Here is a 16,848-nt window from a genome sequence, read left to right as displayed (position 1 = left end):
GGGGCACTGACTTCCTCCTCACCTGCCTGGGGATCCGCAGGAATCCTCCTTTTCCTCACAGCCTTCTCCTCCTCTACCCAGCCAAAGTCTGGCACTGGGAATTCCTGGTGTGGGAAAGACATTCTGTGAGTGCATTGGCTTTGAAGGTCCTGCTGTTCAAGTCCATCTCCAGAAGTCACCACATGTCTGGTGTCCATAAAATCCTCTAAAAATCAAGGAGTCCAAAAACACTGTCCCAGGGCTTCCCTGTTTCCAGTGTCCTTCCTTTGGGGTTATGGGGGTCCCTCTTCTCAGAGCTGCTGGGGGGCCCGTGGGTCCTGGGGATCCCCCCTCTCCCGCCTCCTGCTTCGGCTCGCTCAGGGGGTTTTGGGGCTGCCAGGGCTCATCCTGCCCTGATTCTGGCTCGGCTCCCAGCTGTCCCAGGGTCCCCTTCCTCAGCATTCCCCCACTCCAGCCACTCAGCGCTTCTTCCCCCACTCCCCGACAACACTTTCACGCTCGGGGGCCCGGACCCCCCTCATCTCCAGCCTCCACCACCCCTCCAGGCTGCCGGAGCTGCCCCAGCTCTGCCATCGCCCCGCTCCCCACTCCGGGCCTCCCGCCCTTCATCCCCGCCTCTCCCGGGATCCCCAAAACCAACGTCCCGCCCCGCCGGCACCGCGCGATCGCTGCGTGGGACCCCAAAATCCCCCCAGGGGCAGCTACGGCTCAGCTTTGCACTCCTGCAAGATCTGAAAATATCCCCATCTCCTCCCCAAAAAACCTCCCAGGCACATGCAAAGATACTTCCCGCGCGATTCTGGAATCTCTTAGCTCCCAACTCCATTCCAAAAAAAAACCCCAAACCTCTCGGGGACCCCCGGACAGATTTGGGGTGAGCTCCCTCTCCCTGGTCACCGGCAATGCTGCGGGGGCCGGAGGTGCGGTGGGCTCTGCGCGCCCCTGGTCGAACTCCGTCGCTCTTTTCCTGTTCCGGCTCCTCCTCCTCCTTTCTCCCTCCTCCTCCTCCTCCTCCTCCTCCACCACCAGCACGACCCCCCTTCCCCCGATTTCCCCGGACCGCGGCCGCTGCAGCACCGGCGTTTGGGTGGGGAGACCCCGCCAGGGATGGGTAGGGGATTTGGGGACACTGTGCATCCTTATTATCATTTATTAAAACGCTTAACAGTTTAAGAGGAGTGTGCTTCGTTTCTCCCATTGAACCAGAAGTGTGTGGTAGAGAAATAGGAAAGCGGTGTCAGAGAGAAAAAGCAATGGGAAACACCTCTGGCTTGCAGCTGCCCCCGCAGCGCCCAGCGCTCCCCACTCCCACCCCCCTGTGCCACCCCTGGCAGCCAGGCACCCCCGGGAGCGGAGTTTGGGCTCGGGGGGCAGGGGGACGGCACGGCCGGGTCTGCCCTGGGGGGAGCCCCGAGCCCCCCGCCCATCCCCGGGGGCTCCCGGGGGCTCCCCCCTACCCAACAGCGGCGCTGCGGCGGCCGCGGGGCAGAGCGGGCGGGAAAGGGGGGCCCGGGCTGGGGGCGGAGAAGGGGCGGGAGGAAGAGGAGGGAGAGACGAAGGGGTGGAGCAGCAACACGAGGAGCACCGAGAGGAGCGGCAGCGGGAGAGGGTCGGTGTTCCACGGCGAGCCCGCTGAGGCCGCAGCTCCGCTGGGCGCGACCGCATCGCATTGCCCGGCAGCCCGCAGGTGACGGGGAGGGGAAGCTCGCCCCAAATCTATCCCGGGATCCCCGGTACGGTTGGGGGGTTTTGGCTTTTTATTTTTGGGGGGATGTGGGGTGTGGGAGGGGAAGGAATGTGGGGTTTGGAGCTCGCAGATTGCAGAGTGGAGTGTTTGTGGAGGGGTGGTGGAGACTGGAGATGAGGGGGGTCCGGGCCCCCCGAGCGTGAAAGTGTTGTCGGGGAGTGGGGGAAGAAGCGCTGAGTGGCTGGAGTGGGGGAATGCTGAGGAAGGGGACCCTGGGACAGCAGGGAGCCGAGTCAGAATCAGGGCAGGATGAGCCCTGGCAGCCCCAAAACCCCCTGAGCGAGCTGAAGCAGGAGCCGGGAGAGGGGGGATCCCCAGGACCCACGGGCCCCACAGCAGCTCTGAGAAGAGGGACCCCCTTAAACCCCAGAGTAAGGACACTGGAAACAGGGAAGCCCTGCGAGAGTGTTTTTGGAGTCCTTATTGATTTTTAGAGGATTTTATGGACACCAGACATGCGGTGACTTCTGGAGAAGCAGGAACTTCAAAGCCAATGCACTCACAGAATGTCTTTCCCACACCAGGAATTCCCAGTGCCAGACTTTGGCTGGGTAGAGGAGGAGAAGGCTGTGAGGAAGAGGAGGATTCCTGCGGATCCCCAGGCAGGTGAGGAGGAAGTCAGTGCCCCTTTGCCCCTCTCTCCTGCTCCATCTCCCAGCCCAGCCTGGCCCCGGCTGCAGGACAACCCCGCTGCCGACGCCGTCCTGCCGGGGATGCACTGGGGGGATCTCCTTGGCCTTGCCTCTGGCACGGAGGCAAATCCCATCCTGTCCTTGTCCTTCCTCCCCCAGACAAGGAGCCCAGGGAGGACAAATCCCCTCAGCAGAACCTCGTGGAAGAGGCTGTTTTGAGCGGCTCCATGGCAGAGGAATGCAATGGGGAGGAAAAGGTGCTGAGATCCCGCCCGAGGAGGGGCTCCAAACCCATGCCAGGGTGCTCCGAGGAGGAAGGACCCACCCTGTGCCAGGAAGGCAGCCAGAGATGTGGCCAGAGCTCTGAGCTGGTGGTGCATGAACAGCTTCACAATGGCAAGAAGCGGCACCAGTGCTCAGAATGTGGGAAGAGTTTCTGTGCAAAGTCCAGCCTGCTCCGGCACCAGAAGATCCACAGTGTGGAACGGCGCTGTGAGTGTGGGAAATGTGGGAAGCGCTTCAGAGACACCTCTCACCTGATGATCCACCAGAGAGTCCACACTGGGGAACGGCCCTATGAGTGTGGGGAGTGTGGCAAGAGCTTCACTCAAAGCTCCAGCCTGATCGTCCACAAGAGGATCCACACTGGGGAACGGCCCTATGAGTGTGGGGAGTGTGGCAAGAGCTTCACTACGAGCTCCAGACTGATTGTCCACCAGAGGATCCACACTGGGGAACGGCCCTATGAGTGTGGGGAATGTGGGAAGAGCTTCACTCAGAGCTCCAGCCTGATTGTCCACCAGAGGATACACACTGGGGAACGGCCCTATAAATGTGGAGAATGTGGGAAAGGCTTCAGAAAGAGCTTTCACCTGAAAGGCCACAAGATGCTCTGCACTGGAATCTGACCCTGTGTGTGTGGGCAGTACTGGAAGAGCTTCTGTGACAGCTCTGGCCTGATCATGCAGCAGACAGTGCACACTGGGAATGCCCCTACACGTGCTCAGAATGTGGGAAGAGCTTCATCCAGCACTCCAAGCTGCTTGTCCACCGGCAGATGCACAGCGGAGAGAGGCCCTAACAGTGTCGTGAGTTTGGGAAGAGCTTCTCCCAGAGCTGTGCCATGACCCAAGAGCAATGGAGGCAGCAGGAAGGGAAGCCCTACAAGTGCCCCGCGTGCGGGAAGAGCTTTGTGCGCTGCTCCAACTCCATCCCCCGTTGGAGGAGCCCATTGGATGATCCCCAGTGAGCCCCATTGGGCACAGCCTTGGGGATCCACAGTCCTGGTGATCCATGTGTGCAAGTGTTGGGGATTACATTTGTTTCTTTTTCACTTACAGAATTTTTTTCCCATAAGTTGCTAGAAGACTAACGACTGTGTGCTTGATTTAAAGAAAGAAGTGTCTAAAGGAGATGGCAGCACCGGGCTTCACCTGTTGTTTTTGGGTCTCTGAGAGTTTCCCTCAGAGGGGGGAGATAAGTGGAGTTTTGGGGGAGGTAAAGGACAGAGCTGGGGGCAGCTGCTCTTGCTCTGGGCATGGGAGAGAGGATGGTCGGGCTGGTGCTCTCTGCGGGAAGAGCTCACGGTCATCACTGCATCTTGCCCTGGGAAATTGCCATCATCTGCTCATGTGCTCGTGTGCCCAGGGATTCTGAGCTCGCCTCCTCCTGCCCTGCTGGGCCCGCCGTCTCGCCATCACGGCCTATTCGGGGCTGCTTTGAGGCTTTCTGCTACTCTGTAGCCCTGCCCTGCCCTGCCCTGCCGGGACATCCCTGCCGCTCCAGCTACCAGCGCAGAGCTTGTGAGCTCATCCACCAGCCCGGGGCTTTCCACCCTTCCAGCTTGGCCTCTTGGAGTCCTGCAGGGCCACCGGGATCAAACTGCCCCAGGCTTTGTGAAAGAAAGCCCTCGAGGTTCCTGGTTCTGTTTATTATTAATGCTGTAGTTGTTGTTTGTTTGCTTTGTCATACATACTGTTGGCTAGGGAATCAGCCAGAGTCAGGACAGCAGTCAATATGAGCTAAAAATCCTGCTCGTTTATTCAGCTATTTGGCTTACATTTATACTGTGCTAAGCATATCATGCGCCTAACTCTGAACATCATTGGTTAAACCATAGTGTTCACACGTCCTTGCAGTAGACATAATTGGTTCAGAAGCTCTGTCCACGAGGCTAAATGCTGCAAATCTTCCCTAACTTATGGTCAATGCATCCTGTCTAGCATCCTGTTACAGCTACTGTTCCAAGCTTTACTTCCTCCTTATCCCATCTAAGGAATGGTTCAAGGACGTTTCATCTTCTACTCATCCCTTAAGCTAAGAGCAGGATTGTGCACATGTCCCTGCTTTTCCAGCCATGCATCCACAACATACCAGTGAAGAACTGTTCTTCCTGGCCCCATCCTTCTGCCTGAAAGCCCCCCTTCATTTTCTACATCATCATCGTTTGGAGGGAGAGGATTTGAATTCTCCACCCCTAGGGAGGTCCTGCCCTTCCCTAGCAGATTCCTGTCTGTCAAACCAAGACAGGAAGAGAGCTGGCTGGTGGTCTGCACATCTTCCTGGCCCCCTGTGGGCACCTGGATGCAACAGGACCCCAAGGGGACGTGGCCATGGATGGTGACATGGACATGGATGGAGACATGGGGGGGACATGGACACGAGTGGGGACATGGAGAGCCAAGAATGGGGGCATGGTGGGGATACGGGCATGGGTGGGGACATCAGGGCACACGGACATGGGTGGGGACATGGGCTGAACTTCCAGGGAATGTGGGGCACGGTGGGTTTGAGTGAACTCAGGGCTCTTGGGAGGGTTGTGGGGTGCTGTGTCATGAAACTGAAATTCCAGATCATCCCAGCGTGTGCCGTGGATCCCAGAGGGGAATTCCCAAGGCTCCCAGGGTGCCGGTTCTGCCCTGCTGCCCAGGGGAGCTGTGCCCAAGGGGCAGGTGACAAGGTCCTGAAGCTGTGTAGGCTGACAAAGCAGACAGCAAAGGTTGGTTTGCTGGACATTTTCCAGCCCATTGCCAGCTCCAAGCAGAGGGAAGAAGAAAAGGAAAGTGAGTCCCTGACAGAATCCCAGAACCATTGCAGTGGGAAGGGCCCCTGGCCGTGGGCTGCAGTGGCAGGAGGGAGAGACGCCTCTACCCCAGTGAGGTGCAAATAAGACCACAGCAGCACAGCCTATGGATTTTATTGAACATGTGTTTAATTGAATGTTATAAACAGTCATGTAGTAGCTGCATTTAGCTATAGTTTATTTACTTTAATTATAAAACGGTATTTTCTTGTAAATAAATATGGCAAGTTCCACACTGCTTTGAAGTAGGATAATATTTCTAAATTCTTGTAAGCAGTGCAAAAGAGGGAAGCGATGTTTTCACAATATGTAAGTGCGCTTGCAAAGGATGTATTTTAAGGTATAATTATTATTGCAATATATATGTCCAAGATAGCAGAAACGGAGAGCAGAAGAGCATAAAAGGAGAAATAGCAAAACCCCTTAAAGTGGCATCAGAGGACCACCCTAGACCTCCGACGTGTTCAACTCTTGAAGTGTGCAAGGTTGCAGAAAATCTGAATTAAGATTGTGGTCAACCAGCTCAAACTAAATCTGCTAAATCACTTGAGGAAATAATACATCTGCAACAGTATAAAAGACTGCAGACTGAAGCAGTGGGTGTGTACTGGATTTGGCAGCACCTGCGTCTTTTGCTTTCTGTTTTATCCCTTATTATCCTTTATTAAAACTCTTAAAAATTTTCAGAGGAGTGTGCTTCATTTTTAACCCTGAACAAGAAATGTGAAGTAGGGAAATAGGAAAGAGGTGTCAGAGAGGAAAAGAAACAGGAAATTCCTCTGGCTCAAGCTCTGCAGCTGCCAGGCAGAGCCGCAGTGCCCAGTGCTCCCCACTTCCACCTGTTAAAAATGACATTATTTTATAAAAATAACACTGGGTTCTGCATTTATGTATTAACATGTTATTATTATCATGGTGCAAATTATACCTCTTTTTATTGCCTTGTTGATATAAGATATGTAATGATATATGATATGATATATAACATAACGTAATATAACATAACACAATGTAATGTAGTATAACATATATCATATCATCATATCCTATCGTATCATATAAATGCCAGTTAACTGTGCCAAATGGAATATAATTTGATTTATTAAAAAAATCAAATTACAGAATTTCAGTAAAACCAACAAGCGGAGTTACGGTGACGATAACCCGGGATCGTCAAAGGGTGAACGGAAAGCAGCCTCTGTCGCACTGCAGTCCCCCTGTGTTCACCAGTTGGCCCCGCCTGGGGTCCCGGTTTTATACACTTTATTTTGCCCCTCGCATAAGATTTCCCCACAGTTCTTTGTTTCCCTGGAATAGTTATTCGAATTTATCGGTGTCACTGGTCTGCTAATGGGGTCTCCTATGGGAGGGAGAAGTGTCAATTTGGGTCCTCCCGCGGGTGAATGGGAGCCGAAATTTTGAATGGACAGATGTTCTTCTCCAGTGATCAGCGAGATGGTGGAGCTCTGATGACTCTGCTGCCTCTAGAGGAAGAACTGATTGCTTATTTTAATGTTCCTCCTTTCTGATGCCAATGACGGTGCCCCAGGTTCCCAATATTTCATTGTCTCCTCCTAAAAGGTGGTTTCTGGGTGTTGCCTGCCTCGGAATTTGTCAATTCCATGGCTGGCTGGAACTAAGGTTACATTTCACATGACATAGTTACAGTTTGTACTTATGATTTAACATACTATAATCCATAAGAACATGAATTCACGCACCATATTGACTACAGGGAATATTATCCTGATTTTGTGACTTCAGAGAAAGTGGATTTGCAGGTATGGGAGTGATTTGCCAAAGCAACTTCAGGCAGGAGTGGGAGCTGAAATACTAAAATCCCCAGATTCTGCTGTCCTGGAGGCACCCTGGGCTCTGCCTGGGGGATCCCTGGATCCCTCCTGCACTGAACACACACCTGGATGTGCTTATTGCCTCTTATGGGTCATTGTCACACTAATTTTTCCAAGTTTTGCCTCTTCCTGCCCCCTGGCTTGGTGCAGGGAGGGGTCACAGGTGTGCAGACTCTGGTCAAACACCTTTCCCAGCTGCTGGCTCACCTGTCTCTGGTTTTCCCTGCAGATCTACCAGGGCACAGCACAGATCCAGTGAGTGATCATTGCCCGTGAGCACCTGGGCAGGTACAAGGCCTGAGGGATGCCCCAGCTCCAGGCCTGCTATTCCAGGGAAAGGGATTGTGCTGCATTTCTCCATCAGAAGAACATGGGAAAACCCCTTTTCCATCCAACTCCTGTTCTTGTGCCTGACCCAGCACAGGCTCTGGGACCCCATCCATGCCCTGAGCTCATCCCACTGACTGATCATCCCAAACATCCCTAAACCCCACAGGGATCTTAGCGCTCCTTCCAAATCTCCCTTTGGCTTTCAGCAGCAAAGGAGACAAAACCCTTCCCCAGCAAACCTGGATGAGCAAACCTGATGGTCGGATTTGGGCTGTTTCCATGTTTTTAATGGCACTGATCCACTCGCTTTGATTATTCCTGGGGCTTAGGTGATGGCAACTGGATCAGCCTCAGGGAACTTAAAAAATCCCTGAGTTTTCCTCCTGTGGAAGGGCCCAGCTGGCTGTGGCACTTAGGCTCCAGGGCCCCAGTTCCCAAGATCCACAGGAAACACTGTAGGTTTGGAGCCTTTCAACAGCCAGATCTCAAGAAAGACTAAAGTGAATCCTTATTTCTCATGCCTCGAGCCAGAGTTCCTTGTTACGGGTCCGTGGTAATGACGGTGTGTGAGGGAGGCTACGTATGTGCTGGGAGGAAAGGAGAGGGATGGGGCAATGGGAACGGGAATGAACTGATCCTGTGGAAAAGCGTGCAGGAAATGGGCTGGGTTTGGGCATGGCAGTGTGGGCTTGTAAGGAACGAAAGAAAAGAAAAAAAAACAAAAAAACAAAAAAAACCCCCACCCCACAACTGACCCTCTCCTGGCTAGAGTAACACCCCCCCCCCCCACACCCCAGACAATCTGAGTAGGGAGAGCTGCCCTGAAGGAAAGTTGCCTGGCAACTTTTCCCTACCTAATTGAAATGTGAAAAGAAGCTGCCCACACCTAGATAGCCCTATTGTCCTTTGTAACTACCTCATTTAGCAAGAGTAACTTCGGCTATGACCAGGACAAATGCATATGCATTTGGATATGCAGATAGGGCAGGGCCGCCCCCGTGGATCCTGGGAGGTTTTTTTGGGGAAACTGCACCCCAGGACAGGAAGCTGGATTCGTCAGAAGAGAATTGGATAGTGCCCTGGCTGAGCGGGGAGTGGGTGCACCTCCTGGCCTGGTTTGAAGATTGGCCATGACCTGTGAGGAGCCTGAATGGAATGGGAACCGGCCAGCTGAGCTGACTGATGCAGAGAATGGGAAACCCTTGAAACTTTTCCCTGAGGGCAAAGAGCTGACTGCCAGTGCTCTGCCTTCTGATGGTTGACCAGAGAGAACTGCCAGCTGTTTCTATGGGAACAAGGACTCAGCATCCACTGGGACAGCACCTGCTCCTTCAGATGGCTGCAGTAGTGTGGAAAACTCCGATCGGACTTTGCAGTCCTGCTGATGATTTTAATAATGAGCTGATCACTTTAATAAAGAGCTGAATATTAATAAAGGCATATGCCCTTGTTCTTTTCAATTGGGGACTCGTCCGGGATAGCCACGCCCACAAAGGACCACCCCCGAAGAAGACGATCATCTGCTTCGAGGGATCCTTGGGAATCGCTGGCTACCCCCAGACCTTGGCATCAGCGTGGGACCAAGCAGCACAGAAGAACGCAGGATTGGCCCTGGGATCAGCGCTGGATCGGCCCTGGGATCATCGTGAGACCAAGCAAAGCAGAAGAACGCCAGATGGGTGAGATAAATCCATGGCGGAAATGGGAGGCGAGTGAATGAGTGCTTGAGTGAGATGGGGGCCGGCAGCTCGGACCCCAGAGCAAAAGTGGACCCCCTAGTATCGCGTTTCCGGTCTCCCGAGAGGGTGCCGGCCGAGAACGGGCGGGAAGCGAATGGCATAGAAGAGTGACTGAGGCGCCTCCTTGGGGGAGGGCCCCATCGAGCGTGCAAAGGCTCTTGAGGTGTGAGGTAAGATCCTTGGCAGGGCAGGTGAGAGGTCCCTGGCAGGGCTGCCCCAGAAGGCAGATGAGAGGAGATCCCCAACAGGGAAGGTAATGTCCCTGGCAGGGCTGCCCCAGAAGGCAGATAAGAGATCCCCAACAGGGAAGATAATGTCCCTGGCAGGGCTGCCCCAGAAGGCAGATGAGAGATCCCCACCAGGGAAGGTAATGTCCCTGGCAGGGCTGCCCCAGAAGGCAGGTGAGAGGAGACCCCAGCAGAGCAGGTGAGAGGTCTCTGGCAGGGCTGCTCCAGAAGGCAAGTAAAAGAAGATCCCTGGCACAGCAGGATGCCCCATCAGGCAGGCGAGGGATGATCCCCGGCAGAGCAGGTGCAAGGTAATGTCCCTGGCATAACAAGACAAGATGCTCCAGTAGGCAGGCAAGAGAAGATCCCCAGCAGGGCAAGTGAGAGGCCCCTGGCAGGGTTACTCCAGAAGGCAGATGAGAGAAGATCCCCAGCAGGGCAGGTGAGAGGTCTCTGGCAGGGCTGCTCCAGAAAGCAAGTGAAAGAAGATCCCTGGCACAGCAGGATGCCCCATCAGGCAGGCGAGGGATGATCCCCGGCAGAGCAGGTGCAAGGTAATGTCCCCGGCATGGCAAAACAAGATGCCCCAGTAGGCAGGTGAGAAAAAGTCCCTGGCAGGGCAGGTAGAAAGTCTCGGGCAGGGCAGGATGCCCTGACAGGCAGGCAAGGAAGATCCCTAATAGGGCAAGTGGGAAGTCCCTGGCAGGATAGGGCATGATGTCCCAGGAGGCAGGTGGGCTGTCCCCAAGAGAGTTTAAGCATATCCGGGCAAGCAAGTAAGATATCATTAGCAAGCAGGAAAGCAGGCATAAAGGTGAGGAAACAGACAAGAAAGCAGACAGGCAAGCAAGAAGGAAAGCAAGATTTATGAGCAAAAAAAGGCAAACAAAAAGAGCAGCCAGATAAACAAAAAGGGAGGCGAAGGGGACTCGGCCGGAGTTCGGGTGTGAGGCTCGGCAGGACGTTCGACCTCACCCCGGCAGGGAGTTCGAGTCTCCTAAGCCTAGGGGGCAAGGGGGGCTTGGCCGGAGTTCAGGTGTGAGGCTCGGAGGACGTTCGACCTTGGCCTGGCAGGGAGTTCAAGCCTCCTAAGCCTTGTAGGAAAGGGAGGCGAAGGGGACTCGGCCGGAGTTCGGGTGTGAGGCTCAGCAGGACAATCGACCTCATCCCGGCAGGGAGTTCGAGTCTCCTAAGCCTAGGGGGCAAGGGGGGCTTGGCCGGAGTTCAGGTGTGAGGCTCGGCAGGACATTCGACCTCAGCCTGGCAGGGAGTTCAAGCCTCCTAAGCCTTGTAGGAAAGGGAGGCGAAGGGGACTCGGCCGGAGTTCGGGTGTGAGGCTCGGCAGGACGTTCGACCTCATCCCGGCAGGGAGTTCGAGTCTCCTAAGCCTTGTAGGAAAGGGAGGCGAAGGGGACTCGGCCAGAGTTCGGGTGTGAGGCTCGGCAGGACGTTCGACCTCACCCCGGCAGGGAGTTCGAGTCTCCTAAGCCTAGGGGGCAAGGGGGGCTTGGCCGGAGTTCAGGTGTGAGGCTCGGCAGGATGTTCGACCTCAGCCTGGCAGGGAGTTCAAGCCTCCTAAGCCTTGTAAGAAAGGGAGGCGAAGGGGACTCGGCCGGAGTTCGGGTGTGAGGCTCGGCAGGACGTTCGACCTCACCCCGGCAGGGAGTTCGAGTCTCCTAAGCCTAGGGGGCAAGGGGGGCTTGGCCGGAGTTCAGGTGTGAGGCTCGGCAGGACGTTCGACCTCAGCCTGGCAGGGAGTTCAAGCCTCCTAAGCCTTGTAGGAAAGGGAGGCGAAGGGGACTCGGCCGGAGTTCGGGTGTGAGGCTAGGCAGGACGTTCGACCTCACCCCGGCAGGGAGTTCGAGTCTCCTAAGCCTAGGGGGCAAGGGGGGCTTGGCCGGAGTTCAGGTGTGAGGCTCGGCAGGACGTTTGACCTCAGCCTGGCAGGGAGTTCAAGCCTCCTAAGCCTTGTGAAGTTAGAGAGTTCAAACAAGACTCAGCAGGGGTCCAAGCCTAGAAAGCCTAGAAAGAAGTTCAGGCTTAAGTCGAAAAGTTAAGAGAGATACCCTTAGCAGAAAACAATGGGTGTGATTCATAGTAGTAAGTGTCATAGCCAAGAGAGAGTTTTAAAAAGAGACAGACGAAAAAGTGTCAAAAGTGGGTTGCCAAGAAATTAGATTCTGACCCTTTAAAGTTCAGCAAAGAGATTCAGAATGTTTAGTTGTGAGAGATCAGACAACCTTTAGTTATCTTAAAGTTTAGATTGCCAATCAGAATATTCCAGTTTAGATTGAAGCACTGTTAAAGTACTTCGTTTTTCCTTTTATTTTAAGGCCTAAAAACTGAGATGATGTTATAGTAAACAAGCAGACCCTTCCAAAAGGACAGTAAAGAAGATTCTCCCTAACATCCCCCTAGAACAATTGTCAGACCAATAATATCCTTAAAAGACCACAATGAGTCCAGATAAAGTTAAGATGACATATTATAGTAAAAGAATATAGCTGAGATTAAAATTACAAAGAGAGTAGTCATAGTGTAAGACCTGAATTCAGTAAATGTGTAACCACTTAAACCAACATCTCTAAGCCCAAGAAGACCCTGATGTAAAACCACTATCTTATGCAGCCTGCTGGCTAAAAAACTATAAGTCATGTAAATGTGAAAATATGCAAACTCTCCCTCCTACCCCAGCTGTACCTCCAGTCTCTTCCTTAACCTCTCCAACAGTTCCCCTTCACCAATTGTGATACCCTCACTTCCCCACTTGGGAGTGGGAACCACCCCTGCCCAGTGTTTCTCTTGGCCTGTCTCCACTACTGCTCCCTCTACCTGGTGTTTTAGAGGAAGAGACAGATTACAACACTCAATCCAAAGCACCAAGAACAGAGGAGGTCTTTCCCCTTAGAAAAGTTCCTATAGATTAATTAAAAAGATTAAAATTTATAAATGCACCTTTGACAGCCCCTGAAGCCCAAGACTCTAAGAAAGAGAGAGGGTTTAGTAGAAGACCCCATTGGAATGTCTAACCAGCTAGACCAGCTTCTGAGGCCAAATAGTTATTTCTAGAGAGAGTTAAACTCTATTCTAATAGTTCTGTTCACTCCAGAAGAAGCCCGGATAGTCCAGATAGCAAAAATAAAGAAAAATATAGACTGTGACACCCAAGAGACCATAAGATGCCCTTAATAGACACCAGCTAAAATTCAGACCAAGAAAAAAAAAAAAAAAAAGCAAAGCATGAGAGACTATAGATCCCTGATAGTGAGAATCAAAGTCTACGGTCTATCTCTCAAAACTACTAGACCCAGTAGTTAAGGGATAACCAACTTGCCTGCAAACAGTTGCAGTAACAGCTACCCTAATAAAAGAAGTCTAAAAGGTTGATCCTGCAAAAGAAAAATTGCTAAGCCAGAAGACTTTACACTAGTTGACTGACTCTAAAATAATGAACACAAGTGACTTAGAATTAATCACCCTATGCAGTTTCTCGCTAGAGAACCCCTAGCCAATCTAGAACATGATTCAAAGTAAGAAGAAAATTAGTAATTGCAGACAAAGAGAAAGCAGAAGTACTTTATGCTTTGTTTTGCTGCTGTCTTTAGTGAGAAGACAGCTTGTCTTCAAGACAGTGGTCATACTGAGTCAGTAGATATTTTTAAAGAACAGAATAGTCCTCCTGTTATCAAAAACAAAGTAGTCAGAGAAGTAGTAATTTGCTTGAATGCCCACTCACATGAAATCCATCCCAAAGAGATAAGAGAGCTAACTGATAAGTTTGCAAAGCCACTCTATCATCTACCAACAGTCTCAACTCACTAGTGAAGTTCTAGATGACTGAGAGCTAGCCAATGTAATTCCCATTCATAAAGAGTAGAGAAGAGCCTAGTAATTATATGCCAGTTAGCCTGACCAAAGTACCGAGTAAGATGATAAAGCAGTTTATACTGAGAGCTATTGTGCAGCACTGACGAGATAGACAGAGTATCAGACCCAGCCAGCATGAGTTTAAGAGAAGTAAGTAGTGTTCGACCCCACTAGCCTCCTTTTATGACCAGGTGACCTGCCTGGTAGATACATGAAAAGTTGTTTATGTTGTCTATTCAGACTTCAGCAAAGTCTTTGACACTGTTTCCCACAGCTTATACAAGAACACTCTTTGCTAAGTTAAGAACTGGCTAGATACCCGAGCCCAGAGGGTAGTAACGAATAGTGCTGCATCCAGCAGGCAACCAGCCACCAGTGGTGTCCCTCAAAAGTCTGTGCTGAAGCCAGTTCTATTTATTATATTTATTAATAACACAGATGAAAGTATTGAGTCCTTCATTAGTAAATTTACAGATGACACTAAGCTGAGAGCACGTGTCCATCTGTTAGAGTGTAAGAAGACTCTGTAGAGAAACCTAAAATGATTAGATAGATAAGCAAAATCCAAGAAGATAACGTTTAATAAGTCCAAATCCCAGGTGTTGCATTTTAGCCACAATAACCCCCTGCAACCTTACAAGTTGAAGGTAGTGTAGCTAGACAGTACCCAAGCAGAAAAAGACCTGAAAGTGCTAGGTGATAACCAACTAAATATGAGCCAGCAGTATGCCCTGATGGCCAAAGCTAACAATATCGTAGGCTGTATTGAGAATAATGTGGCCAGCAGAAGCAGAAAGGTCATCCTTTCCTTACACATAGCATTGGTGAGACCACTTAGCATTAGTGAGGCCACTCCTTGAGTACTGTGCCCAGTTCTGAGCCCCTCAGTTTAAAAAAGACATTAAGATGCTTGAGCGTGTCAAAAGAAAGCAACAAAGCTAGTGAGAAGCTTAGAACACCAGCCCTATAAATACTAGCTGGAAGAGCTGAAGTCACCATTCCTAGACGTGTGTAAGAAGAGAGTAGATGTAGCACTTAGTGACATCGTGTAATTAGAGTTAGACTTAATCCTAGAAGTCTCTTCCAGCCTAGTGATTCTGTAATTCTGTAACTAAAAAGAGGAAAATTATGAAAGTCTCTTCCAGGTGCTGCTCACCACACATACCGCAGTGCGAACTCCAGAGAGAAGTCAGACCCACGTTACCGGAGTCACAGGACCAGTACCGCCCCTGATGCCGAACCAGACCCAACAGGACCACCTGCCACCTCTTCTACGTAGATAACAATTGAGAGACCAAGAGACCTATCCCTAGTTAAATTGTTATCGAGTGTGTCTTAATTCCTGATAAAAAACCCAAGTTTAAAGGCACCCCTCCCACATCTGCTCAGTCTCCTGCTGGGCAATTCCCCTAGAGAACTCCTAAATTTCTTTGAGCAGTGTCTACTGAGAGGATACACAGTAGGAAGCTGCAAGTTGATGCGGGCTACAGCCCGATCAAAGAAATAGAGGAGGGATTTGTTATGAACGGAAAAAAAAAAAAAAAAAAAAAACAACCAAAACAACCACCCCACAACTGACCCTCTCCTGGCTAGAGTAACACCCCCCACACCCCAGACAATCTGAGTAGGGAGAGCTGCCCTGAAGGAAAGTTGCCTGGCAACTTTTCCCTACCTAATTGAAATGTGAAAAGAAGCTGCCCACACCTAGATAGCCCTATTGTCCTTTGTAACTACCTCATTTAGCAAGAGTAACTTCGGCTATGACCAGGACAAATGCATATGCATTTGGATATGCAGATAGGGCAGGGCCGCCCCCGTGGATCCTGGGAGGTTTTTTTGGGGAAACTGCACCCCAGGACAGGAAGCTGGATTCGTCAGAAGAGAATTGGATAGTGCCCTGGCTGAGCGGGGAGTGGGTGCACCTCCTGGCCTGGTTTGAAGATTGGCCATGACCTGTGAGGAGCCTGAATGGAATGGGAACTGGCCAGCTGAGCTGACTGATGTAGAGAATGGGAAACTCTTGAAACTTTTCCCTGAGAGCAAAGAGCTGACTGCCACTGCTCTGCCTTCTGATGGTTGACCAGAGAGAACTGCCAGCAGTTTCTATGGGAACAAGGACTCAGCATCCACTGGGACAGCACCTGCTCCTTCAGATGGCTACAGTAGTGTGGAAAACTCCGATCGGACTTTGCAATCCTGCTGATGATTTTAATAATGAGCTGATCACTTTAATAAAGAGCTGAATATTAATAAAGGCATATGCCCTGTTCTTTTCACTCTGATCCCAGGCCTGGAGAGGAATTGTTTTGTCTGACCAAAATAAGAAGAGAGTAGCTAACACTGTGTGTGTAGTTTAGAGTTAGACGCTAAAAAGTGGCTTACAAATATATGAAGAAAAAAAAAAAAGCTAAATATATAATATAGAAAAATACAATATAATAAAATAAAAAGAAACCCCAACGTATACACAGGTATATAATAAAGATAATAATTAAATGTAATATATATTATTATATGGCTACACATTTATATTATATTATATTACATTACATTACATTACATTACACTATAATAAATATATATACTAAATATAAAAATAATGGCCTCCTGTGATCCCAAGGCACCCCAGGCCAGGCAGGGTCCCCTCCCTCCCTGCCCTGGGCTCATCCTGGAGCCCACCTGGCCACAGGGACACCAGGCAGGTGGCCAGCAGCGGTCAGCACGGGCTGACCAAAGGATTGTTGGCCACCAGGAGTTCCTTCCCTGATCCGACAGCGCCTGGCATGGATGAAGGGAGCGGAATTTCCGAGCCTGGAGCTGGGCAGGCTTTGCCCACCACCCCCAGCTCGGGGCTGCAGCCTCTGCTGGTGGCAGCAGGGGGGCACCAAGGGTGTGGGGAGCCCCCAGCCAGCGCCCCCAGCCCTGCCCGAAGCTCCCTCTGCCCCACGGCAGGCACTGCCAGCAGGAACAGGAGGGCTGAGCATCCTCCTGGAGCCTGGGGCGCTGGGCAGACAGGGCTCATCAGAGCTGCGGGCAGGGACCCCCTGCCCCCTGGGCACCTCTGTTTGCCCAATCAGCTCCCCATGGCTGCACGAGGTTTTCAGGGAGAAAAACCCAAAACTCAGGCACCTCGGGGAATTCTTGTTCTTGTTCTTGTTCTTGTTCTTGTTCTTGTTCTTGTTCTTGTTCTTGTTCTTGTTCTTGTTCTTGTTCTTGTCCTTGTCCTTGTTCTTGTCCTTGTTCTCCTTCTTCTTCTTCTTCTTCTTCTTCTTCTTCTTCTTCTTCTTCTTCTTCTTCTTCTTCTTCTTCTTCTTCTTCTTCTTCTTCTTCTTCTTCTTCTTCTTCTTCTTCTTCTTCTTCTTCTTCTTCTT

The 16,848-nt window shown here is 51.3% G+C and overlaps 1 protein-coding gene across 1 annotated transcript; it reads left to right on the top strand.

Moving 5' to 3' along the window:
• Window positions 1–2,364: 2,364 nt before the first annotated feature.
• LOC134562101 (zinc finger protein with KRAB and SCAN domains 8-like) lies at window positions 2,365–6,096 on the top strand. The gene has a single exon (XM_063419559.1). It carries the CDS (start codon window positions 2,607–2,609, stop codon window positions 3,285–3,287), a length of 681 nt encoding a protein of 226 aa, XP_063275629.1. The 5' UTR covers window positions 2,365–2,606; the 3' UTR covers window positions 3,288–6,096.
• Window positions 6,097–16,848: the final 10,752 nt, after the last annotated feature.

Source organism: Prinia subflava, chromosome 26, assembly GCF_021018805.1.
Source record: "Prinia subflava isolate CZ2003 ecotype Zambia chromosome 26, Cam_Psub_1.2, whole genome shotgun sequence".
In the NCBI taxonomy this organism is placed as follows: domain Eukaryota; kingdom Metazoa; phylum Chordata; class Aves; order Passeriformes; family Cisticolidae; genus Prinia; species Prinia subflava.
The sequence above is the reverse complement of the archived record's forward strand: the minus strand, read 5'-3'. Positions and strand labels throughout refer to the sequence as shown.